At 47.3% G+C, this 26508-nt stretch overlaps 1 protein-coding gene across 3 annotated transcripts in view; it reads right to left on the bottom strand.

Moving 5' to 3' along the window:
- Positions 1-26508, bottom strand: part of LIM2 (lens intrinsic membrane protein 2) — a 55208-nt gene that overhangs the window by 10795 nt on the left and 17905 nt on the right. For 2 of the 3 annotated variants that reach the window (XM_063942313.1, XM_063942312.1), the window contains exon 2: positions 14481-17379. The exons of the other annotated variant lie outside the window; for it this stretch is intronic. In XM_063942313.1, coding sequence (XP_063798383.1) covers positions 15726-17360 — 1635 coding nt within the window. In that variant the 5' untranslated portion in view covers positions 17361-17379 and the 3' untranslated portion in view covers positions 14481-15725. Of the gene's footprint in view, positions 1-14480; positions 17380-26508 lie in introns of those variants that run through there. 3 annotated transcript variants of the gene reach the window in all.

Genomic DNA, 26508 nt, shown 5'->3' with positions numbered 1-26508 from the left:
ATCCCAAATCACTCCCACCCTACGGCTGGGGGCTCACTCTGTGTCATATACATTACAGCAGTGCACACAATATGTATATACATATATATGCTGTATATTATTGCTGGGCAAATCCCTTCTAAACTACTGCTGGTGGCTGACATTCACAGATTATCACAGGACCCAACACACACACACACATATACATAATATAAATATAGGATAACTACCTATATCTCACATGTAAATATATCATATCTACTAATCTACAGTATATTTTATACTGTATGTATATCTAGTTATCTAATAGAAATATATTTCTATCAAATATAAACATATACCTACAATATATATCTAATAAAAATATATTCTAAATATCTATCTAATGTTTATTTCCTATTTGTTAACTATATATGTTATAATAAGAATTTACTTACCGATAATTCTATTTCTCATAGTCCGTAGTGGATGCTGGGGACTCCGTAAGGACCATGGGGAATAGCGGCTCCGCAGGAGACTGGGCACATCTAAAGAAAGCTTTAGGACTATCTGGTGTGCACTGGCTCCTCCCCCTATGACCCTCCTCCAAGCCTCAGTTAGGATACTGTGCCCGGACGAGCGTACACAATAAGGAAGGATTTTGAATCCCGGGTAAGACTCATACCAGCCACACCAATCACACCGTATAACCTGTGATCTGAACCCAGTTAACAGCATGATAATAGAGGAGCCTCTGAAAGATGGCTCACAACAATAATAACCCGATTTTTGTAACAATAACTATGTACAAGTATTGCAGACAATCCGCACTTGGGATGGGCGCCCAGCATCCACTACGGACTATGAGAAATAGAATTATCGGTAAGTAAATTCTTATTTTCTCTAACGTCCTAAGTGGATGCTGGGGACTCCGTAAGGACCATGGGGATTATACCAAAGCTCCCAAACGGGCGGGAGAGTGCGGATGACTCTGCAGCACCAAATGAGAGAACTCCAGGTCCTCCTCAGCCAGGATATCAATTTTGTAGAATTTTACAAACGTATTTGCTCCTGACCAAGTAGCTGCTCGGCAAAGTTGTAAAGCCGAGACCCCTCGGGCAGCCGCCCAAGATGAGCCCACCTTCCTTGTGGAGTGGGCATTTACAGATTTTTGGCTGTGGCAGGCCTGCCACAGAATGTGCAAGCTGAATTGTACTACAAATCCAACGAGCAATAGTCTGCTTAGAAGCAGGAGCACCCAGCTTGTTGGGTGCATACAGGATAAACAGCGAGTCAGATTTCCTGACTCCAGCCGTCCTGGAAACATATATTTTCAGGGCACTGACAACGTCTAGCAACTTGGAGGCCTCCAAGTCCCTAGTAGCCGCAGGCACCACAAATAGGCTGGTTCAGGTGAAACGCTGAAACCACCTTGGGGAGAAACTGAGGACGAGTCCTCAATTCCGCCCTGTCCGAATGGAAAATCAGATAAGGGCTTTTTCAGGATAAAGCCGCCAATTCTGACACGCGCCTGGCCCAGGCCAGGGCCAACAGCATGACCACTTTTCATGTGAGATATTTTAACTCCACAGATTTAAGTGGTTCAAACCAATGTGACTTTTGGAACCCAAAACTACATTGAGATCCCAAAGTGCCACTGGAGGCACAAAAGGAGGCTGTATATGCAGTACCCCTTTTACAAACGTCTGAACTTCAGGGACTGAAGCTAGTTCTTTTTGGAAGAAAATTGACAGGGCCGAAATTTGAACCTTAATGGACCCCAATTTCAGGCCCATAGACACTCCTGTTTGCAGGAAATGTAGGAATCGACCCAGTTGAATTTCCTCCGTCGGGCCTTACTGGCCTCGCACCACGCAACATATTTTCGCCAATTGCGGTGATAATGTTTTTGCGGTTACATCCTTCCTGGCTTTGATCAGGATAGGGATGACTTCATCCGGAATGCCTTTTTTCCTTCAGGATCCGGCGTTCAACCGCCATGCCGTCAAACGCAGCAGCGGTAAGTCTTGGAACAGACAGGGTCCTTGCTGGAGCAGGTCCCTTCTTAGAGGTAGAGGCCACGGATCCTCCGTGAGCATCTCTTGAAGTTCCGGTTACCAAGTCCTTCTTGGCCAATCCGGAACCACGAATATAGTGCTTACTCCTCTCCATCTTATCAATCTCAGTACCTTGGGTATGAGAGGCAGAGGAGGGAACACATACCCTGACTGGTACACCCACGGTGTTACCAGAGCGTCTACAGCTTATTGCCTGAGGGTCCCTGGACCTGGCGCAATACCTGTCGAGTTTTTAATCATGTGGAAGACTTCTGGGTGAAGTCCCCACTCTCCCGGGTGGAGGTCGTGCTGAGGAAGTCTGCTTCCCAGTTGTCCACTCCCGGAATGAATACTGCTGACAGTGCTATCACATGATTTTCCGCCCAGCGAAAAATCCTTGCAGCTTCTGTCATTGCCCTCCTGCTTCTTGTGCCACCCTGTCTGTTTACGTGGGTGACTGCCGTGATGTTGTCCGACTGGATCAACACCGGCTGACCTTGAAGCAGAGGTCTTGCTAAGCTTAGAGCATTGTAAATGTCCCTTAGCTTCAGGATATTTATGTGAAGTGATGTCTCCAGGCTTGACCATAAGCCCTGGATATTCCTTCCCTGTGTGACTGCTCCCCAGCCTCGCAGGCTGGCATCCATGGTCACCAGGACCCAGTCCTGAATGCCTAATCTGCGGCCCTCTAGAAGATGAGCACTCTGCAACCACCACAGGAGGGACACCCTTGTCCTTGGTGACAGGGTTATCCGCTGATGCATCTGAAGATGCGACCCGGACCATTTGTCCAGCAGGTCCCACTGGAAAGTTCTTGCGTGGAATCTGCCGAATGGGATTGCTTCGTAGGAAGCCACCATTTTACCCAGAACCCTTGTGCATTGATGCACTGAGACTTGGCTCGGTTTTAGGAGGTTCCTGACTAGCTCGGATAACTCCCTGGCTTTCTCCTCCGGGAGAAACACCTTTTTCTGGACTGTGTCCAGGATCATCCCTAGGAACAGAAGACACGTCGTCGGAACCAGGTGCGATTTTGGAATATTGAGAATCCAATCGTGCTGCCGCAACACTACCTGAGATAGTGCTACACCGACCTCCAACTGTTCCCTGGATCTTACCCTTATCAGGGAATTGTCCAAGTAAGGGATAACTAAAATTCACTTCCTTCGAAGGAATATCATCATTTCGGCCATTACCTTGGTAAAGACCCGGGGTGCCGTGGACCATCCATACGGCAGCGTCTGAACTGATAGTGACAGTTCTGTACCATAAACCTGAGGTACCCTTGGTGAGAAGGGTAAATTTTGACATGAAGGTAAGCATCCTTGATGTCCCGAGATATCATGTAGTCCCCTTCTTCCAGGTTCGCAATCACTGCTCTGAGTGACTCAATCTTGAATTTGAACCTCTGTATGTAAGTGTTCAAAGATTTTAGATTTAGAATCGGTCTCACCGAGCCGTCCGGCTTCGGTACCACAACAGTGTGGAATAATACCCCGTTCCCTGTTGCAGGAGGGGTATCTTGATTATCACCTGCTGGGAATACAGCTTGTGAATGGCTTCCAAAACTGTCTCCCTGTCAGAAGGAGACATCGGTAAAGCCGACTTTAGGAAACGGCGAGGGGGAGACGTCTCGAATTCTAATTTGTACCCCTGAGATATCACCTGAAGGATCCAGGGGTCTACTTGCGAGTGAGCCCACTGCGCGCTGAAATTCATTGAGACGGGCCCCCCACCGTGCCTGATTCTGCTTGTAAAGCCCCAGCGTATACTGAGGGCTTGGCAGAGGCGGGAGAGGGTTTCTGTTCCTGGGAACTGGCTGATTTCTGCAGCCTTTTTCCTCTCCCTCTGTCACGGGGCAGAAATGAGGAACCTTTTGCCCGCTTGTCCACGAAAAGACTGCGCCTGATAATACGGCGTCTTCTCATGTTGAGAGGCGACCTGGGGTACAAACGTGGAATTCCCAGCTGTTGCCGTGGCCACCAGGTCTGAAAGACCGACCCCAAATAACTCCTCCCCTTAATAAAGCAATACTTCCAAATGCCGTTTGGAATACGCATCACCTGACCACTGACGTGTCCATAACCCTCTACTGGTAGAAATGGACAACGCACTTAGACTTGATGCCAGTCGGCAAATATTCCGCTGTGCATCACGCATATATAGAAATGCATCTTTTAAATGCTCTATAGGCAAAAATATACTGTCCCTATCTAGGGTATCAATATTTTCAGTCAGGGAATCCGACCACGCCAACCCAGCACTGCACATCCAGGCTGAGGCGATTGCTGGTCGCAGTATAACACCAGTATGTGTGTAAATACCTTTTAGGATACCCTCCTGCTTTCTATCAGCAGGATCCTTAAGGGCGGCCATCTCAGGCGAAGGTAGAGCCCTTACAAGCGTGTGAGCGCTTTATCCACCCTAGGGGGTGTTTCCCAACGCACCCTAACCTCTGGCGGGAAAGGATATAATGCCAATAACATTTTAGAAATTATCAGTTGTTATCGGGGGAAACCCACGCATCATCACACACCTCATTTAATTTCTCAGATTCAGGAAAACTACAGGTAGTTTTTCCTCACCGAACATAATACCCCTTTTTTGGTGGTACTCGTATTATCAGAAATGTGTAAAACATTTTTCATTGCCTCAATCATGTAACGTGTGGCCCTACTGGAAGTCACATTTGTCTCTTCACCGTCGACACTGGAGTCAGTATCCGTGTCGGCGTCTATATCTGCCATCTGAGGTAACGGGCGCTTTAGAGCCCCTGACGGCCTATGAGACGTCTGGACAGGCACAAGCTGAGTAGCCGGCTGTCTCATGTCAACCACTGTCTTTTATACAGAGCTGACACTGTCACGTAATTCCTTCCAACAGTTCATCCACTCAGGTGTCGACCCCCTAGGGGGTGACATCACTATTACAGGCAATCTGCTCCGTCTCCACATCATTTTTCTCCTCATACATGTCGACACAAAAGTACCGACATACAGCACACACACAGGGAATGCTCTGATAGAGGACAGGACCCCACTAGCCCTTTGGGGAGACAGAGGGAGAGTTTGCCAGCACACACCAGAGCGCTATATATATACAGGGATAACCTTATATAAGTGTTTTTCCCCTTATAGCTGCTGTATAGTTAATACTGCGCCTAATTAGTGCCCCCCTCTCTTTTTTAACCCTTTCTGTAGTGTAGTGACTGCAGGGGAGAGCCAGGGGAGCTTCCCTCCAACGGAGCTGTGAGGCAAAATGGCGCCAGTGTGCTGAGGAGATAGGCTCCGCCCCTTTTTCGCGGACTTTTCTCCTGCTTTTTTATGGATTCTGGCAGGGGTTAAAATTCATCCATATAGCCCTGGGGGCTATATGTGATGTATTTTCGCCAGCCAAGGTGTTTTTATTGCGTCTCAGGGCGCCCCAGCGCCCTGCACCCTCAGTGACCGAAGTGTGAAGTGTGCTGAGAGCAATGGCGCACAGCTGCAGTGCTGTGCGCTACCTTGTTGAAGACAGGACGTCTTCTGCCGCCGATTTTCCGGACCTCTTCTGCCTTCTGGCTCTGTAAGGGGGCCGGCGGCGCGGCTCTGGGACCCATCCAAGCTGGGCCTGTGATCGTCCCTCTGGAGCTAATGTCCAGTAGCCTAAGAAGCCCAATCCACTCTGCACGCAGGTGAGTTCGCTTCTTCTCCCCTTAGTCCCTCGATGCAGTGAGCCTGTTGCCAGCAGGTCTCACTGAAAATAAAAAACCTAAACTAAAACTTTCACTAAGAAGCTCAGGAGAGCCCCTAGTGTGCACCCTTCTCGTTCGGGCACAGAGATCTAACTGAGGCTTGGAGGAGGGTCATAGGGGGAGGAGCCAGTGCACACCAGATAGTCCTAAAGCTTTCTTTAGATGTGCCCAGTCTCCTGCGGAGCCGCTATTCCCCATGGTCCTTACGGAGTCCCCAGCATCCACTTAGGACGTTAGAGAAAAAATAAGAATTTACTCACTGGTAATTCTGTTTCTCGTAGTCCGTAGTGGATGCTGGGAACTCCGTAAGGACCATGGGGAATAGCGGGCTCCGAAGGAGGCTGGGCACTCTAGAAAGATCTTAGACTACCTGGTGTGCACTGGCTCCTCCCACTATGACCCTCCTCCAAGCCTCAGTTAGGTACTGTGCCCGGACGAGCGTACACAATAAGGAAGGATTTTGAATCCCGGGTAAGACTCATACCAGCCACACCAATCACACCGAACAACTCGTGATATGAAACACAGTTAACAGTATGAAACGATAGAGTCTCTCAACAGATGGCTCAACAATAACCCGATTTAGTTAACAATAACTATGTACAAGTATTGCAGATAGACCGCACTTGGGATGGGCGCCCAGCATCCACTACGGACTACGAGAAACAGAATTACCAGTGAGTAAATTCTTATTTTCTCTAACGTCCTAGTGGATGCTGGGAACTCCGTAAGGACCATGGGGATTATACCAAAGCTCCCAAACGGGCGGGAGAGTGCGGATGACTCTGCAGCACCGAATGAGAGAACTCCAGGTCCTCCTCAGCCAGGGTATCAAATTTATAGAATTTTGCAAACGTGTTTGCCCCTGACCAAGTAGCTGCTCGGCAAAGTTGTAAAGCCGAGACCCCTCGGGCAGCCGCCCAAGATGAGCCCACCTTCCTTGTGGAATGGGCATTGACAGATTTTGGCTGTGGCAGGCCTGCCACAGTATGTGCAAGCTGAATTGTACTACAAATCCAACGAGCAATAGTCTGCTTAGAAGCAGAAGCACCCAGCTTGTTGGGTGCATATAGGATAAACAGCGAGTCAGATTTTCTGACTCCAGCCGTCCTGGAAACATATATTTTCAGGGCCCTGACAACGTCTAGCAACTTGGAGTCCTCCAAATCCTTAGTAGCCGCAGGCACCACAATAGGCTGGTTCAGGTGAAACGCTGACACCACCTTAGGGAGAAACTGGGGACGAGTCCTCAATTCTGCCCTATCCATATGAAAAATCAGATAAGGGCTTTTACATGATAAAGCCGCCAATTCTGACACTCGCCTGGCTGATGCCAGGGCCAATAACATGACCACTTTCCACGTGAGATATTTCAGATCCACGGTTTTTAGTGGCTCAAACCAATGTGATTTCAAGAAATTCAACATCACGTTGAGATCCCAAGGTGCCACAGGAGGCACAAATGGGGGCTGAATATGCAGCACTCCTTTCACAAATGTCTGAACTTCAGGTACTGAAGCTAGTTCCTTTTGAAAGAAAATCGACAGAGCCGAGATCTGTACTTTAATGGAGCCTAGTTTTAGGCCCATATTCACTCCTGCTTGCAGGAAATGCAGAAATCGACCCAGTTGAAATTCCTCTGTTGGGGCCTTTTTGGCCTCGCACCATGCAACATATTTCCGCCATATGCGGTGATAATGTTTTGCCGTAACATCTTTCCTGGCTTTAATAAGCGTAGGAATGACTTCCTCCGGAATGCCCTTTTCCTTCAGGATCCGGCGTTCAACCGCCATGCCGTCAAACGCAGCCGCGGTAAGTCTTGGAACAGACAGGGGCCCTGCTGTAGCAGGTCCTGTCTGAGCGGCAGGGACCAAGGGTCCTCTGAGATCATCTCTTGAAGTTCCGGGTACCACGCTCTTCTTGGCCAATCCGGAACCACGAGAATTGTGTTTACTCCTCGCTTTCTTATTATTCTCAGTACCTTTGGTATGAGAGGTAGAGGAGGGAACACATACACTGACCGGTACACCCACGGTGTCACTAGGGCGTCCACCGCTATCGCCTGAGGGTCTCTTGACCTGGCGCAATACTTCTCTAGTTTTTTGTTTATGCGGGACGCCATCATGTCCACCTGTGGACGACCCCATTGATTTACAATCATTTGGAAGACTTCTGGATGAAGTCCCCACTCTCCCGGGTGGAGGTCGTGCCTGCTGAGAAAGTCTGCTTCCCAGTTGTCCACTCCCGGGATGAACACTGCTGACAGTGCTAGTACATGATTCTCCGCCCATCGGAGAATTTTTGTGGCTTCTGCCATCGCCGTCCTGCTTCTTGTGCCGCCCTGTCGATTCACATGGGCGACTGCCGTGATGTTGTCTGACTGGATCAGCACCGGCTGGTGTAGGAGCAGGGATTTTGCTTGACTTAGGGCATTGTAAATGGCCCTTAGTTCCAGAATATTTATGTGAAGGGCAGTCTCCTGACTTGACCATAGTCCTTGGAAATTTCTTCCCTTTGTGACTGCCCCCCAGCCTCGTAGGCTGGCATCCGTGGTCACCAGGACCCAGTCCTGTATGCCGAATCTGCGGCCCTCCAGAAGATGAGCACTGTGCAGCCACCACAGAAGAGACACCCTGGTTCGTGGAGACAGGATTATTAAACGATGCATCTGAAGATGCGATCCGGACCACTTGTCCAACAGGTCCCACTGAAAGATTCTGGCATGGAACCTGCCGAATGGAATTGCTTCGTAAGAAGCTACCATCTTTCCCAGGACCCGCGTGCAGTGATGCACCGATACCTGTTTTGGTTTTAGGAGGTCTCTGACTAGAGAAGACAACTCCCTGGCTTTCTCCTCCGGGAGAAACACTTTTTTCTGGGCCGTGTCCAGAATCATTCCCAGGAACATTAGACGTGTCGTGGGGACCAGCTGTGACTTTGGGATATTCAGAATCCAACCGTGCTGGCTCAGCACTTCCTGAGATAGTGCTACTCCCACTAACAACTGTTCCTTGGATCGTGCCTTTATTAGGAGATCGTCCAAGTATGGGATAATTAAAACTCCCTTTTTTCGAAGGAGTATCATCATTTCCGCCATAACCTTGGTAAATACCCTCGGTGCCGTGGAGAGTCCAAACGGCAGCGTCTGGAATTGGTAATGGCAATCCTGTACCACAAATCTGAGGTACTCCTGGTGAGAATTGTAAATGGGGACATGCAGGTAAGCATCCTTGATGTCCAGGGATACCATGTAATCCCCCTCGTCCAGGCTTGCAATAACCGCCCTGAGCGATTCCATCTTGAACTTGAATTTTTTTATGTATGTGTTCAAGGACTTCAAATTTAAAATGGGTCTCACCGAACCGTCCGGTTTCGGTACCACAAATAGTGTGGAATAGTAACCCTGGCCTTGTTGAAGTAGGGGTACCTTGATTATCACCTGCTGGGAATACAGCTTGTGAATTGCCGCTAGCACTGCCTCCCTGTCTGAGGGAGCAATCGGCAAGGCGGATTTGAGGAAACGGCGGGGTGGAATCGCCTCGAATTCCAGCCTGTATCCCTGAGATACTATTTGAAGGATCCAGGGATCCACCTGTGAGCGAACCCACTGATCGCTGAAATTCCTGAGGCGGGCCCCCACCGTACCTGGCTCCGCCTGTGAAGCCCCACCGTCATGCGGCGGACTTGGAAGAGGAAGCGGGGGAGGACTTTTGTTCCTGGGAACCTGCTGTTTGCTGCAGCCTTTTTCCCCTGCCTCTGCCTCTTGACAGAAAAGACCCTCCTTTTCCCCGCTTGTTTTTCTGGGATCGAAAGGACTGAACCTGATAAAATGGCGCCTTCTTAGGCTGTGAGGGGACATGGGGTAAAAATGCTGACTTCCCAGACGTTGCTGTGGAAACTAGGTCGGAGAGACCATCCCCAAATAATTCCTCCCCTTTATAAGGCAAAACTTCCATGTGCCTTTTGGAATCTGCATCTCCAGTCCACTGGTGAGTCCATAAGCATCTCCTAGCAGAGATAGATAGTGCCCTTACTTTAGATGCCAGCCGGCAGATTTCCCTCTGTGCATCTCTCATGTATAAGACTGAGTCTTTGATATGGTCAATTGTTAACAGGATCGTGTCTCTGTCTAGTGTGTCAATATTTTCTGACAGGTTATCTGACCATGCAGCGGCAGCACTGCACATCCAAGCTGACGCAATCGCTGGTCTGAGTATAATGCCTGAGTGTGTATATACAGACTTCAGGATCGCCTCCTGCCTTCTATCAGCAGGTTCCTTAAGGGCGGCCGTATCCTGGGACGGTAGTGCCACCTTTTTTGACAAACGTGTGAGCGCTTTATCCACCCTCGGGGGTGTTTCCCAACGTAACCTATCCTCTGGCGGGAAAGGGAACGCCATTAGTAATTTCTTAGGAATCACCAATTTCTTATCAGGGGAAGCCCACGCTTCTTCACACACTTCATTTAATTCATCTGACGGGGGAAAAACTACAGGTAGTTTTTTCTCCCCAAACATAATACCCTTTTTTGTGGTACCTGGATGTAAATCAGAAATATTTAACACCTCTTTCATTGCCTCAATCATGCAGCGAATGGCCTTAACGGGCATTAAATTTGACTCATCGTCGTCGACACTGGCGTCAGTATCCGTGTCGACATCTACTTGTGCCACCTGAGATAACGGGCGTTTTAGAGCCCCTGATGACTTTTGAGACCCTTGGACAGGCACGAGCTGAAGACTCGGCTGTCCCACAGTCGGCATGTCGTCAAATTTTTTATGTAAGGAGTCTATACGTGCACTCATTTCTTGCCATAATACCATCCACTCAGGTGTCTGCCCCGCAGGGGGTGACATCTCTGCTAAAGGCATCTGCTCCCCCTCCACATCATTATCCTCCTCAAACATGTCGACACAGCCGTACCGACACACTCCACACACACAGGGAATGCTCAAATAGAGGACAGGACCCACAAAAGCCCTTTGGGGGGACAGAGTAAGAGTATGCCAGCACACACCAGAGCGCTATATATATATACAGGGACTAACTGAGTTATGTCCCTTATAGCTGCTTATACTGTATACAGTGCCAATTTAGTGCCCCCCCCTCTCTTTTCCCTCTTACTGTACTGTAGAAATGCAGGGAAGAGCCAGGGAGCTTCCTTCCAGCCGAGCTGTGAGGGAAAAATGGCGCCAGTGTGCTGAGGAGATAGGCGCCGCCCCTTTTTCGCGGCCTATTCTCCCGCTTTTTTTGGGATTCTGGCAGGGGTATTTACCTCATATATAGCCCCAGGGGCTATATATTGAGGTATTTTAGCCAGCCAAGGTGTTTTTATTGCTGCCTCAGGGCGCCCCCCCCCCCAGCGCCCTGCACCCTCAGTGACCGGAGTGTGAAGTGTGTATGAGGAGCAATGGCGCACAGCTGCAGTGCTGTGCGCTACCTTGGTGAAGACAGGATGTCTTCATGCCGACGATTTTCCGGACCATCTTCCTGCTTCTGGCTCTGTAAGGGGGACGGCGGCGCGGCTCCGGGACCGAACATCAAGGCTGGGCCTGCGGTCGATCCCTCTGGAGCTAATGGTGTCCAGTAGCCTAAGAAGCCCAATCCGGCTGCAAGCAGGCGAGTTCGCTTCTTCTCCCCTTAGTCCCTCGCTGCAGTGAGCCTGTTGCCAGCAGGTCTCACTGAAAAAAACAAATTCTAAGACTAAAACTTTCTAAGAGCTCAGGAGAGCCCCTAGTGTGCATCAAACCTCGGTTGGGCACGAAATCTAACTGAGGCTTGGAGGAGGGTCATAGTGGGAGGAGCCAGTGCACACCAGGTAGTCTAAGATCTTTCTAGAGTGCCCAGCCTCCTTCGGAGCCCGCTATTCCCCATGGTCCTTACGGAGTTCCCAGCATCCACTAGGACGTTAGAGAAATATATATTTCTATCAAATATAAACATATACCTATATATCTAACAGAAATATCCATCCACTATTTGATATCTGTTATCTCTATATATGTATTTCTATCACACACACACACACACACACACACACACACACACACACACACACACGCTACAAATCTGATATCTATCAGATATGTAATCTTAGTGATGCAAAGTATCTGCTTTCAACATGTAGTAATAGCCCTATGTAACAATGGTCCTATGAGGCACTATCCTGTGTGGTGATGGTCCTATGAGGCACTGTCCTACAGTATGTTATAATGATCCTATGAGGCACTCTCCGATATGATAATGATCCTATGAGGTATTGTCTTATGTTATAATGATCCTATGAGGCACTGTCCTACAGTATGTTATAATGATCCTATGAGGCACTCTCCGATATAATGATCCTATGAGGTATTGTCTTATGTTATAATGATCCTATGAGGCACTGTTCTACAGTATGTTATAATGATCCTATGAGGCACTGTCCTATGTGATAATGATCCTATGAGGTATTGTCCTATGTTATAATGATCCTATGAGACAATGTCCTATGTGATAATGATCCCATGAGGCACAGTCCTATGTGGTAATGATCATATGAGGCACTGTCCTATGTGGTAATGATCCTACGAGGCATTGTGCTATGTGGTAATGTTCCTATGAGGTACTGTCCTACTGTATGTTAGAATGATCCTCTGAGACAATGTCCTATGTGATAATGATCCCATGAGGCACTGTCCTATGTGGTAATGATCTTATGAGGCACTGTCCTATGTGGTAATGATCCTATGAGGCACTGTACTATGTGGTAATGATCCTATGAGGCACTGTCCTATGTGGTAATGATCCTATGAGGCACTGTCCTACAGTATGTTATTATGATCCTATGAGGCACTCTCCAATATGATAATGATCCTATGAGGTATTGTCTTATGTTATAATGATCCTATGAGGCACTGTCCTACAGTATGTTATAATGATCCTATGAGGACTGTCCTATGTGATAATGATCCTATGAGGTATTGTCCTATGTTATAATGATCCCATGAGGCACTGTCCTATGTGGTAATGATCATATGAGGCACTGTCCTATGTGGTAATGATCCTATGAGGCATTGTCCTATGTGGTAATGATCCTATGAGGCACTGTCCTACAGTATGTTATAATGATCCTATGAGACAATGTCCTATGTGATAATGATCCCATGAGGCACTGTCCTATGTGGTAATGATCCTATGAGGCACTGTACTATGTGATAATGATCCTATGAGGCACTGTACTATGTGATAATGATCCTATGAGGCACTGTCTTATGTGGTAATGATCATATGAGGCACTGTCCTATGTGGTAAAGATCCTATGAGGCACTGTCCTACAGTATGTTATAATGATCCTATGAGGCACTCTCCAATATGATAATGATCCCATGAGGACTGTCCTATGAGGTAATGATCCAATGAGGCACTGTCCTATGAGGTAATGATTCTATGAGGCACTGTCTTATGTGATAATGATCCTTTGAGGCACTGTCCTATGTGGTAATGATCCTATGAGGCACTGTCCTACAGTATGTTATTATGATCCTATAAGGCACTCTCCGATATGATAATGATCCTATGAGGTATTGTCTTATGTTATAATGATCCTATGAGGCACTGTCCTACAGTATGTTATAATGATCCTATGAGGCACTGTCCTATGTGATAATGATCCTATGAGGTATTGTCCTTTGTTATAATGATCCTATGAGACAATGTCCTATGTGATAATGATCCCATGAGGCACTGTCCTATGTGGTAATGATCATATGAGGCACTGTCCTATGTGGTAATGATCATATGAGGCACTGTCTATGTGGTAATGATCCTATGAGGCATTGTCCTATGTGGTAATGATCCTATGAGGCACTGTCCTACAGTATGTTATAATGATCCTATGAGACAATGTCCTATGTGATAATGATCCCATGAGGCACTGTCCTATGTGGTAATGATCATATGAGGCACTGTCCTATGTGGTAATGATCCTATGAGGCACTGTCCTATGTGGTAATGATCCTATGAGGCACTATACTATGTGATAATGATCCTATGAGGCACTGTACTATGTGATAATGATCCTATGAGGCACTGTCTTATGTGGTAATGATCATATGAGGCACTGTCCTATGTGGTAAAGATCCTATGAGGCACTGTCCTACAGTATGTTATAATGATCCTATGAGGCACTCTCCAATATGATAATGATCCTATGAGGTATTGTCTTATGTTATAATGATCCTATGAGACAATGTCCTATGTGATAATGATCCCATGAGGACTGTCCTATGAGGTAATGATCCAATGAGGCACTGTCCTATGAGGTAATGATCCTATGAGGCACTGTCTTATGTGATAATGATCCTTTGAGGCACTGTCCTATGTGGTAATGATCCTATGAGGCACTGTCCTATGTGGTAATGATCTTATGAGGCACTGTTCTTTGTGGTAATAATCCTATGAGGCACTGTCCTATGTTATTGTGATCCTATGAGGCACTGTCCTAGATGGTAATGATCCTATGAGGCACCGTCCTATGTGGTAATGATAGGTCTATGTGGTAATGGTCTTGAGCAGCTACCATGTAGTTGGGGAAGAAACTTTGCAAAAAAAGGGTACAACGCTGTCATAACGTTTGGTCACACACACGCCACATTCTATCCCTCATACACAATTGTCATCTGCTCGTTAGCACCACTCACGTGACTGTGCTTTATCTCAGACTGTAAGAACGTGTTTTCCAGAGACACATGTTGTAACAGAACACGTCAGGTTTTATTACTGCGCAAAAAACATGACTCAAAAACCTATCTAACAATTTACTCAACGTTGTAGACAGGAGACATGATCAGAAGGTGGACGTGCCACCAGGAGATGAACACTGTCTTATTATACTAGACGGCACATGGTGGAGAAAATGTCAGGTTGGTAAAAGTAAGCAGACTTTCTCAATCTATTACTACACTGGGCACGATATCTCGTATATCTCAAAGGCAAACAGAGGTGTGCTTGAGAATCTCCGTTGTTACGTACAATTTTGTACACCCCAAACTTTTTTATTATATAAAAAAAAAACTTTGGAGAGTGAAACCTGTTCTGAAACAGAACAACCATACAATAAAGAGTCAGTCATTCTCGACTGCAAATAACAACTTGTGTTTGAATGGTACACAAGACTTGCAGTGCTACAACACCGAGAACGCAAGACACAAAATGCTTCAAACAAATAAGTCAGAAAACAAAGGTTTGTCTACCAGATGCTGTCCGCTTGGAGGAAATGATACAAGTCATGTTATTTTGCATATGGGAGAGATGTGCGTACAGTTATAATGTACGGCTCTTCAGAACATTGTAATGCCTATTACATTTCTTCATCCAGACATTGGTACTCAGTAATAGTGGTACTCAAGGCTCATACCCAGTGGCACTTTACTAACATTTTTAATGCTAGTACAGTGCATGGCAGACTATAAGGAGGGAGCGCTGAAATTTTGTGAAAATAATTTCAACGCGTTTCACTCTCCTAAAAGTGTACGCATAGTGCTGGTGGGTAACTGGCCTACGGTAAACCACACATTCATACACTTTAAGTATCACATGAGCCACTGAGATTACTGTCATTTAAGGACCCAGTTTTCTAAACGCAAAAGCGTTAGAAGAAAACCTTCACTATTCCAAAGTCTATAAAACATTAGTATGAAAACAAGAGTGGACCTATCTGGACCTATTAGTTGACATCAAAGGAGAGCTCAAAAACTATGGATCTCAAATGTGGCTTCCAGACATAACATCTGCAGTAAATGCTACACAGCCTTTAGGTGGCCCATATTAGAAGTGCTGGTAAGTTGTATCGTGTAACTGAGACATACAGTATGGGAGATTCAACTAAATTATAGAGGTGGGATATAATAAACATATAAAACTGTATAAAATGACTACACGTAACAACAAGCTAAAGGCTGAGAAATGACTGAACAGTCCGTGAAACAGTGGCATGTTTACTGGCTTTCTGCATTCACCTCCACCAAAATCCCTTTTGTATTATCTCCATCAACAGATATAACAAAGGAGCAGACATCCTCTCCAACGCTCCCGTTAGTGGCTTCAACAGCCTCCATGCGTTCTGTCAAAGGCACAACTGGACTTGTAGTAGAATCCTGTCCTCCAACCTCAGGCTCAGGGTCCAATGCCTCCACGTCTACTTTCTCAGAGCTGGAATACGTTTCACCCTCTTCCTTCTCTCTAGAAACTTCTAAGGCAAAGCCTCCTTTGGGCTTGTCACTCTTGTCTTTGTCGTCTACTGAGTTGAGCTCCGGCTTGAGGGTTTCCGAAGATTCACTGCTTTGTCTGGTGGGATCACTCTTAGGTGAAAACAGCGATGGTGAACTTACACTTAACAAACATTTCCCAGTGGAATCATCCAATTTAGAATTCGCAGCTTGTTCTGGATAATCGGTCTCCCAGTTCTCATCTTCAGCAGCTGCTCCATTAGACTTGTTGGTCATTTTGGCTTCCCCACCTGAGCTGAACGTCTCCTTTGAAGCTGTTGTGTTTGCCCAATTTGAGGAGTCATCCTGTCTGTTTCTCTGCTGCCAAGTGTCTCGACTATCTCCTCCACCGCCTCTACCGCCTGGCCAGCGGCCTCGTTTGAAGAAGTTGCCCCTCTCAGGGCTTTCCGAGAACCTTTTTTGACCACCAAAATCCGAGTTACGGGATCTGTCTCCAAATTGCCAATCTTTATCCTGACCTCTTGAGTTACCTTGCCGAGACTGACCTGCGAAGTCTCCTCTGCCCCTTCCGAATCCCCTCCTGAAACTTGACTGCTGTCTGCCCGACCAGTTGTCCTCATTCTGTTTATCTCCAAACCTTCCAAAACCTCGTCGCGATGGAGAGTTTTGCTGTTGGCTTTCCGAAGAGAAGGAGTTACTCATATTGGTACCAAACCTATCGTTAGGTTTCTTGGCCCATCTGTTAGCATCCGACTGAGAACTTTCATTATTGTCCTGTGCTAAGTTTGTTACATTAGAACTACAGGCCATTCCTCCAGATTGGGATGGAAAGTTGAGTAAAGGACTCTTGACCTCATTCTGTGTTGTACTAGCCATCGTTTGGCTATAGCTAGGCACCTGCTGCTGAAATGCCGGAACTCCTGGTTGGTTACCACAAGGCATATATCCTGGCTGACAAGCGGAAAACTGGTTTGGGAAAGGCAGAGAGCAATACTGGGAGTTCATGCATGCGCTGTAGCAAGGCCAACCCATCTGGGGATAAGGATATGGCGGGTAGGTTTGTGGAGGGCACGGCATTTGAGCGGGCGTTTTGCAGGCTCCTGTAATAGCATTATTCAGCAAATACGACAAGGCATCCAAACGTATTGGGACGGTGATTCCAGAGATAGATGATCGAGACTGTCCAACCACAGCTTGTAAATCTAGTGCCCCACTGGAAGAGGAAGGCTGGCCATGTCTCTCCACAGGGTGAGAAGACCTATGATGAGCAGATGGCACAATGTAGGACTTAGCTGGGGGATGTTGCATTTTTTTCTCAGGCGGTTTTGTGCCTTCTGTGGATGAAATAGTAATGACTTCCGGGTTGATAATTTCCTTGGAAACCCCAGTTTGGGATGAAGACATGTGTTCTCCATATGAAGTTCTATATGGAAAAAGAACATATCAAAGACATATTAATTAAAAACAGGGTTCCTAATTTTCTGAGGGTGCTGTTCTACAGACGCTTTTTTCTGAAGGCAGCACTATTACTTAGGAAAATATTTTACTGCTTTGCCCCCATTACGAGTAGACCAGTTTGTCACACCACGGACTGGGCCTGATTCATGTTTTTAAGTATGTAAAGCAAAAAAGCATGCAACTGGGCAAAACCATGCTGCAGGCAGGTGGGACAGATGTAACATGATTTAGATTTGGGTGGGGTGTGTTCAAACTGAAATCTAAATCGCAAGGTAAAAATAAAGCGAACATTTGTAGGCTACATGCAAAAGCAGCCAGTATTTACCCTGCACAGAAACAATATACAGTATATGTATTTGCTCTCCTTGCAAAGCAACATGGTTTGTCCCAGACACAAAGTTACTTGCATTTTTTCTTTACTTACAACCATAGCCAGATTAAGGGGGAGGGATGCAGGGCATACTGTACCCCAAGCCCCCCTGTGTCAGGGCCCCCCCGGCCAAAGCACACTGATATCATAAGCTTTCCCTCTTAATGCGAGAGCCAGAATGTGAGCAGGACAGGATGCAGTGCAGGCAGAGGAATATCATGTTTTTATGAGCTACCGACAGAGCTTTCTGACCAGAGGAGAGAGAGGAAGGTGGAGAAAGCTGTAAGTAACACAGGGATTCCAGCTCCTCCTCCTCCCCGCCTGGGTGTCTAGAGTCCTGTGTAAACTTTTATGCAACTAAACCATTTGGGTCTAGAAAAAGAGACCTACACAGAGAGCTCCTGAGTCCTGTCCCAGTGTGTAAGTAGTACAGAGGCTGCTGCTATTCTTGCATGTGACAAGATAAATTATTTTATTTTTCTATGTGTTTTTTAAGGTTGTTTAAGTTACCTTTGTTCCACTACAATAAAATTGCATAAAATAGTTGTGTTTCAATTTAGTGGATCTACTGTATAAACAGTACCCAGGTATTATTAAACTATTAGTTTAAATCTAATATACACCATTGGTTTAAATTTAATATACACAATCTATACCTCCCAACCCATTCCAGGAGGGACAAAATGCTCTCTGCCTGGACTTTCTTCTTAATATATGATTGCAAACACCTGTGGTGAAATACCTTTCTTATCAACTAAATAGTTCAACACAGGTGCCGCCAATCATATATTAAGTGGGAAGTCCAGGTAGAGAGCATTCTGTCCCTACTGGAATGGGACATGTTGGGAAGTATGCACCATCGAATATACATCCCCCACCTTACACCGGGGGCCCCTCTGTCTTAAGTGCCCCGGGCACCCCCAAGGCTAATCCGGCCCTACTTACAACCATGAATCAGGACCTGTATCAGCCGTGCCATGAGCCTGTTTCTTAAAACATGTGTCTTAATGCGTTCCTAATCTGGATAAAAAGGGAAAGGACAGAGGTCCGATACAAGTGATTCGCACCATACATCGCTAGGTTAATCTGATACTTAGGGCCTTATTCAGGTTGGATTGCTTATGCCATACAATCTGCAGTTTCCCGATGTTGTTGCAATTTCCTTGGCGTTGCTAGCCTCCCTGTGACTGCAAGTGTGAGTATTGGTCAGACTTCCTCAGACTGCAGTCGCAGATGTACAAAGCGATCGATGGCACCTTTGCAGTTACAATTCAACCTGTGTAAGGCCCTTAGGTCCTAATTCAAGGTGGAACACAAATGCATTTGCAGTTGCTGATAATCGATACACTGCGTATGCGGAAAATTTGCACGGCGCATGTCCGCCGCTATAGTTGCACATAAAAACAACCCCTCAACTAAATGTTACACAGGCGTGGCGCAGGAGTGTCTGTGGGCAGACTCTGCAAGGTTACAAATCTGGGCGTGTAACAGGGGCGTGCATTGAGAGTATGCACCTGGGTCCAGGGCGGGGCATACGCATATCTGCAGGTAGACAAGCTTAAAGTACAGGAAAAGGCAATGCAGGTATACAGGTATAGAGATACGCACACTCTGCGAGGCACTATAATAGGCAGCAGTAACATGGATGACTGACGCCATGGCTGCACAATTAGCGAATAATCGCACACAGCTGATGTTGTTTACGCCATTTTAGCTGCAGGTTTTTGACCCTTATGCATTCTGAATTTCAGGTTTATTCCTTTGTTTAGCTTTAGTTGTTAAGTGCATCATTGAAACGGGTGTAGTATGGTATGTCGGCGGCTGGGCTCCCGGTGGCCAGCATACCGGCGCCGGGATCCCGACCGCCGGGCGAGCGCAAATGAGCCTCTTGAGGGGCTCGCTAAGGGCACGGTGGCGCCACGCTATTTATTCTCCCTCCAGGGGGGTCGTGGACCCCCAAGAGGGAGAAAAGTTGTAGGTATGCCGGGTGTCGGGATTCCGGCGCCGGTATACTGTGCGCCGGGTTCCCAACAGCCGGTAAACTGAATACCACCCATTCAAACTGTTCATGCATTACAATTTAATTAGTAACATATGCACATTACCCTGTGTTTGTAGTTTAAGTTACTAGGGGGCAGATTTATTTAGCTCAGTGAAGTGTTAAAGTGGAAGGTGATAAAGCACCGGCCAATCAGATCCTAACTGACTTGTCACAGGCTGGGTTTGAAAAATGACAGTTAGGAGCTGACTGGCCGGTGCTTTATCACCTTCCACTTTAACACTTCACCGAGCTTAATAAATCTGCCCCTGGAAACACTAAGGCAGAAGTTCTCTTCATTGAATGCTAATCTGCAAAGAAAGTGCAGCAGAATTGCCTCTAACGCTAGTTTGCATAGCTTTCATGGAGACTCCTATTTTGTGTATTTGGATTTTTGGGGGTCATTCCGAGTTGATCGCTAGCTGCCATTGTTTGCTGCGTAGCGATCAGTGGAAAAAAACGGCTAATCTGAGCATGCGTATGCACCGCAATGCGCACGCACGTCGTACGGGTACGAAGTCCTTTGTGGTTTTGCACTGGTTCTAGCGACGATTCCAAACACACAGCCGATCGTAAGGAGACTGACAGAAAGAGGCCGTTTCTGGGTGTCAACTGACCGTTTTTTGGGAGTGTTTGGAAAAACGCAGGCGTGGCCGGGCGGGTATCTGACATCATTACCGTGTCATTCGTCGCAGCAATCATCGCAGCGATTAAGTAACTACAGGGCTGGTCTTGTTTTGCACAAAATGTGTTTGCAGGCGCTCTGCTGCACAGGTGTTCGCACTCCTGCAAAGCAAAATACACTCCCCCATGGGCGGCAACAATGCGTTTGCACGGCTGCTAAAAACTGCTAGCGAGCGATCAACTCGGAATGACCCCCTTTGTTTGTTAGTTTGCACTGTGGGCGTGTATTGTTTTTGTGTGCAGATTTGCGTTCAGTTTGCAATTGATTGTGGGGGTCATTCTGAGTTGATCGCTAGCTGCATTTGTTTGCAGCGATCAGCCTAAAAATCGGCAGTTCTGCGCATGCGTATGTGGCGCAATGTGCACGCGCGACGTACGGGCACAATGAACGATGTAGTTTTGCACAGGGTCTAGCGATGCATTTCAGTCGCACTGGTTGCCGCAGAATGATTGACAGGAAGAGGGCGTTTCTGGGTATCAACTGACCGTTTTCAGGGAGTGTTTGGAAAAACGCAGGCGTGGCTGGGCTAACGCTGGGCGGGTTTGTGACGTCAAAACAGGAACTGAATAGTCTGAAGTGGTCGCAAGCGCTAAGTAGGTTTTGAGCTACTCTGAAACTACACAAAAATGTTTGCAGGTGCTCTGTGATACAACCGTTCGCACTTCTGCTAAGCTGAAATACACTCCCAGTGGGCGGCGGCATAGCGTTTGCACGGCTGCTAAAATAAGAATTTACTTACCGATAATTCTATTTCTCATAGTCCGTAGTGGATGCTGGGACTCCGTCAGGACCATGGGGAATAGCGGGCTCCGCAGGAGACAGGGCACATCTAAAAAAGCTTTTAGGTCACATGGTGCGTACTGGCTCCTCCCCCTATGACCCTCCTCCAAGCCTCAGTTAGGTACTGTGCCCGGACGAGCGTACACAATAAGGAAGGATCTTGAATCCCGGGTAAGACTCATACCAGCCACACCAATCACACCGTACAACTTGTGATCTGAACCCAGTTAACAGTATGATAACACAAACGAAGTAGCCTCTGAACAGATGGCTCACAACAACAGTAATAACCCGATTTTTGTAACAATAACTATGTACAAGCATTGCAGACAATCCGCACTTGGGATGGGCGCCCAGCATCCACTACGGACTATGAGAAATAGAATTATCGGTAAGTAAATTCTTATTTTCTCTAACGTCCTAGTGGATGCTGGGACTCCGTCAGGACCATGGGGATTATACCAAAGCTCCCAAACGGGCGGGAGAGTGCGGATGACTCTGCAGCACCGAATGAGAGAACTCCAGGTCCTCTTTAGCCAGAGTATCAAATTTGTAAAATTTTACAAACGTGTTCTCCCCTGACCACGTAGCTGCTCGGCAAAGTTGTAATGCCGAGACTCCTCGGGCAGCCGCCCAGGATGAGCCCACTTTCCTTGTGGAATGGGCCTTTACAGATTTAGGCTGTGGCAGGCCTGCCACAGAATGTGCAAGTTGGATTGTACTACATATCCAACGTGCAATCGTCTGTTTAGACGCAGGAGCACCCAACTTGTTGGGTGCATACAATGTAAACAACGAGTCAGATTTTCTGACTCCAGCTGTCCTTGAAATATATATTTTTAATGCTCTGACAACGTCCAGTAACTTGGAGTCCTCCAAGTCGCTAGTAGCCGCAGGCACCACAATAGGCTGGTTCAAGTGAAATGCCGAAACCACCTTAGGGAGAAATTGAGGACGTGTCCTCAATTCTGCCCTGTCCGAATGGAATATCAGATATGGGCTTTTGTATGACAAATCTGCCAACTCCGAAACTCTCCTGGCTGAAGCCAGGGCCAACAGCATGGTTACCTTCCATGTAAGGTATTTTAAATCTACCGATTTTAAAGGCTCAAACCAATGAGATTTGAGAAAATTTAGAACCACGTTCAAATCCCACGGTGCCACTGGAGGCACTATTGGGGGTTGTATATGTAGTACACCTTTGACAAAAGTTTGTACTTCAGGCACTGACGCCAATTCCTTCTGGAAGAAAATTGATAAGGCCGAAATTTGAACTTTAATGGACCCCAATTTGAGGCCCATAGACAATCCTGCTTGCAGGAAATGTAAGAATCGACCCAATTGAAATTCTTCCGTTGGAGCCTTCTTGGCCTCACACCACGCAACATATTTTCTCCAAATGCGGTGATAATGTTGTGCGGTCACTTCTTTCCTGGCTTTAATTAAAGTAGGAATAACTTCCTCAGGAATGCCCTTCTCTTTTAGAATCCGGCGTTCAACCGCCATGCCGTCAAACGCAGCCGCGGTAAGTCTTGGAACATACAAGGTCCCTGCTGAAGCAGATCCCTTCTTAGAGGTAGAGGCCACGGATCCTCCGTGAGCATCTCTTGAAGTTCCGGATACCAAGTTCTTCTTGGCCAGTCCGGAGCTACCAGTATTGTTCTTACTCCTCTTTTCCGTATAATTCTCAGTACCTTTGGTATGAGAGGCAGAGGAGGGAACACATACACTGACTGGTACACCCACGGTGTTACCAGAGCGTCCACAGCTATTGCCTGAGGGTCTCTTGACCTGGCGCAATACCTGTCCAATTTTTTGTTGAGGCGAGACGCCATCATGTCCACCTTTGGTTTTTCCCAACGGTTCACAATCATGTGGAAAACTTCTGGATGAAGTCCCCACTCTCCCGGGTGAAGGTCGTGTCTGCTGAGGAAATCTGCTTCCCAGTTGTCCACTCCCGGGATGAACACTGCTGACAGTGCTACGACATGATTCTCCGCCCAGCGCAGAATCCTTGCAGCTTCTGCCATTGCACTCCTGCTTCTCGTGCCGCCTTGTCGGTTTACGTGGGCGACTGCCGTGATGTTGTCGGACTGGATCAACACCGGCTGACCCTGAAGCAGCGATTTTGCCAGGCTTAGAGCATTGTAGATCGCTCTTAGCTCCAGTATATTTATGTGAAGAGACGTCTCCAGGTTTGACCACACGCCCTGGAAGTTTCTTCCCTTTGTGACTGCTCCCCAACCTCGTAGGCTGGCATCCGTAGTCACCAGGACCCAGTCCTGTATGCCGTATCTGCGGCCCACTAACAGATGGGCAGTCTGCAACCACCACAGGAGAGACAACCTTGTTCTCGGTGACAGTGTTATCCGCTGATGCATGTGCAGATGCGATCCGGACCATTTGTCCAGCAGATCCCACTGAAATGTTCGTGCATGGAATCTGCCGAATGGAATCGCTTCGTACGAAGCCACCATCTTTCCCAGGACTCTTGTGCATTGATGTACTGACACAGTTCCTGGTTTTAGGAGGTTCTTGACAAGTTCGGATAACTCCCTTGCTTTCTCTTCCGGGAGAAATACCTTTTTCTGAACCGTGTCCAGAATCATGCCCAGGAACAGCAGATGTGTTGTCGGGGTCAATTGAGATTTTGGAAGATTTAGAATCCACCCGTGTTGCTGAAGCACTACTTGTGTTAGCGCTACACCGACTTCCAGCTGTTCTCTGGACTTTGCCCTTATCAGGAGATCGTCCAAGTAAGGGATAATTAATACGCCTTTTCTTCGTAGAAGAACCATCATTTCGGTCATTACCTTGGTAAAGACCCGAGGGGCCGTGGACAACCCAAACGGCAGCGTTTGAAACTGATAATGACAGTCTTGTATCACGAACCTGAGATACCCTTGGTGTGAGGGGTAAATCGGGACATGTAGATAAGCATCTTTTATGTCCAAGGACACCATGAAGTCTCCTTCTTCCAGATTCGCTATCACTGCTCTGAGTGACTCCATCTTGAACTTGAATTTCTTTATGTACAGGTTCAAGGATTTCAGATTTAGAATAGGCCTTACCGAACCGTCCGGTTTCGGTACCACAAATAGTGTGGAATAATACCCCTTTCCCTGTTGTAGGAGGGGTACCTTGACTATCACCTGCTGAGAATACAGCTTGTGAATGGCTTCCAAAACCGACGTCCTTTCTGAGGGAGACGTTGGTAAAGCAGACTTTAGGAACCGGCGAGGGGGAGACCTTTCGAACTCCAGCATGTAACCCTGAGATACTATCTGCAGGACCCACGGGTCCACTTGTGAGTGAACCCATTGATTGCTGAAAATCTTGAGTCGACCCCCCACCGTTCCTGAGTCCGCTTGTAAAGCCCCAGCGTCATGCTGATGGCTTTGTAGAAGCCGGGGCGGGCTTCTGTTCCTGGGCAGGGGCTGCTTGCTGCCCTTTCTTACCCTTTCCTCTGCCTCGCGGCAGATAAGACTGTCCTTTTGGTCGCTTTTTATAGGAGCGAAAGGACTGCGGCTGAAAAGACGGTGTCTTTTTCTGTTGGGAGGGGGTCTGAGGTAAAAAAGTGGATTTGCCGGCAGTTGCCGTGGCCACCAGGTCCGAAAGACCGACCCCAAACAATTCCTCTCCTTTATATGGCAATACTTCCATATGCCTCTTGGAATCCGCATCACCTGACCACTGTCGCGTCCATAAACTTCTTCTGGCAGATATGGACATCGCGCTTACTCTTGATGCTAGAGTACAAACATCCCTCTGAGCATCTCGCATATAAAGGAAAGCATCCTTTAATTGCTCTAGAGTCAATAAAATACTGTCCCTATCCAGGGTATCAATATTTTCAGTCAGAGAATCCAACCACACTACCCCAGCACTGCACATCCAGGCTGAGGCTATTGCCGGTCGCAGTATAACACCAGTATGTGTGTATATACTCTTCAGTGTAGTTTCCAGCCTCCTATCTGCTGGATCCTTGAGGGCGGCCGTATCAGGAGACGGCAACGCCACTTGCTTTGATAAACGTGTGAGCGCCTTATCCACCCTAGGGGGTGTTTCCCAGCCGTCCCTAACCTCTGGTGGGAAAGGGTATAATGCCAATAACTTCTTGGAAATTAGCAGTTTTCTATCGGGGTTAACCCACGCTTCATCACACACGTCATTCAATTCCTCTGATTCTGGAAAAAATACAGGTAGTTTTTTCACCCCCCACATAATACCCCTTTTTGAGGTACCAGCAGTATCAGAGATCTGCAAAGCCTCCTTCATTGCCGTGATCATATAACGTGTGGCCCTATTGGAAAATACGTTTGTTTCTTCACCGTCGACACTAGATTCATCTGTGTCGGTACCCGTGTCGACTGACTGAGGTAAAGGACGTTTTACAGCCCCTGACGGTGTCTGAGACGCCTGAACCGGTACTAACTGGTTTGCCGGGCGTCTTATTTCGTCAACTGACTTTTGTAATGTGCTGACATTATCACGTAATTCCATAACTAAAGCCATCCATTCCGGTGTCGACTCCCTAGGGGGTGACATTACCATCATCGGCAATTGCTCTGCCTCCACACCAACATCGTCCTCATACATGTCGACACACACGTACCGACACACAGCAGCCACACAGGGAATGCTCTAATCGAAGACAGGACCCCCTAGCCCTTTGGGGAGACAGAGAGAGAGTTTGCCAGCACACACCAAAAGCGCTATAAATGTATATAAACAACCCTAGAAGGTGTTGTTTACTATATATGCGCTCTTAATATATAAATATCGCCAATTTATGCCCCCCTTCTCTTTGTTACCCTGTTTCTGTAGTGCAGTGCAGGGGAGAGACCTGGGAGCCTTCCTCACCCGCGGAGCTGAGCAGGAAAATGGCGCTGAGTGCTGAGGAGAATAAGCTCCGCCCCTTTTTCGGCGGGCTTTTCCCCGGTTTTTAAGAAACTGGCCTGGGTTAAAATACATACATATAGCCTTAATGGCTATATGTGATGTATTTATTTTGCCACTAAAGGTAATTATATTGCTGCCCAGGGCGCCCCCAGCAGCGCCCTGCACCCTCCGTGACTGAGTCAGTGAGCCGTGTGACAACAATGGCGCACAGCTGCCGTGCTGTGCGCTACCTTCAAGAAGACTGAGGAGTCTTCTGCCGCCTGCTTTCCGGACCTCCGTTCTGCCGTCTCTTCAGCGTCTGTAAGGGGGATCGGCGGCG

Source organism: Pseudophryne corroboree, chromosome 10, assembly GCF_028390025.1.
Source record: "Pseudophryne corroboree isolate aPseCor3 chromosome 10, aPseCor3.hap2, whole genome shotgun sequence".
NCBI classification, from domain to species: Eukaryota; Metazoa; Chordata; class Amphibia; order Anura; family Myobatrachidae; genus Pseudophryne; species Pseudophryne corroboree.
The sequence above is the reverse complement of the archived record's forward strand: the minus strand, read 5'-3'. Positions and strand labels throughout refer to the sequence as shown.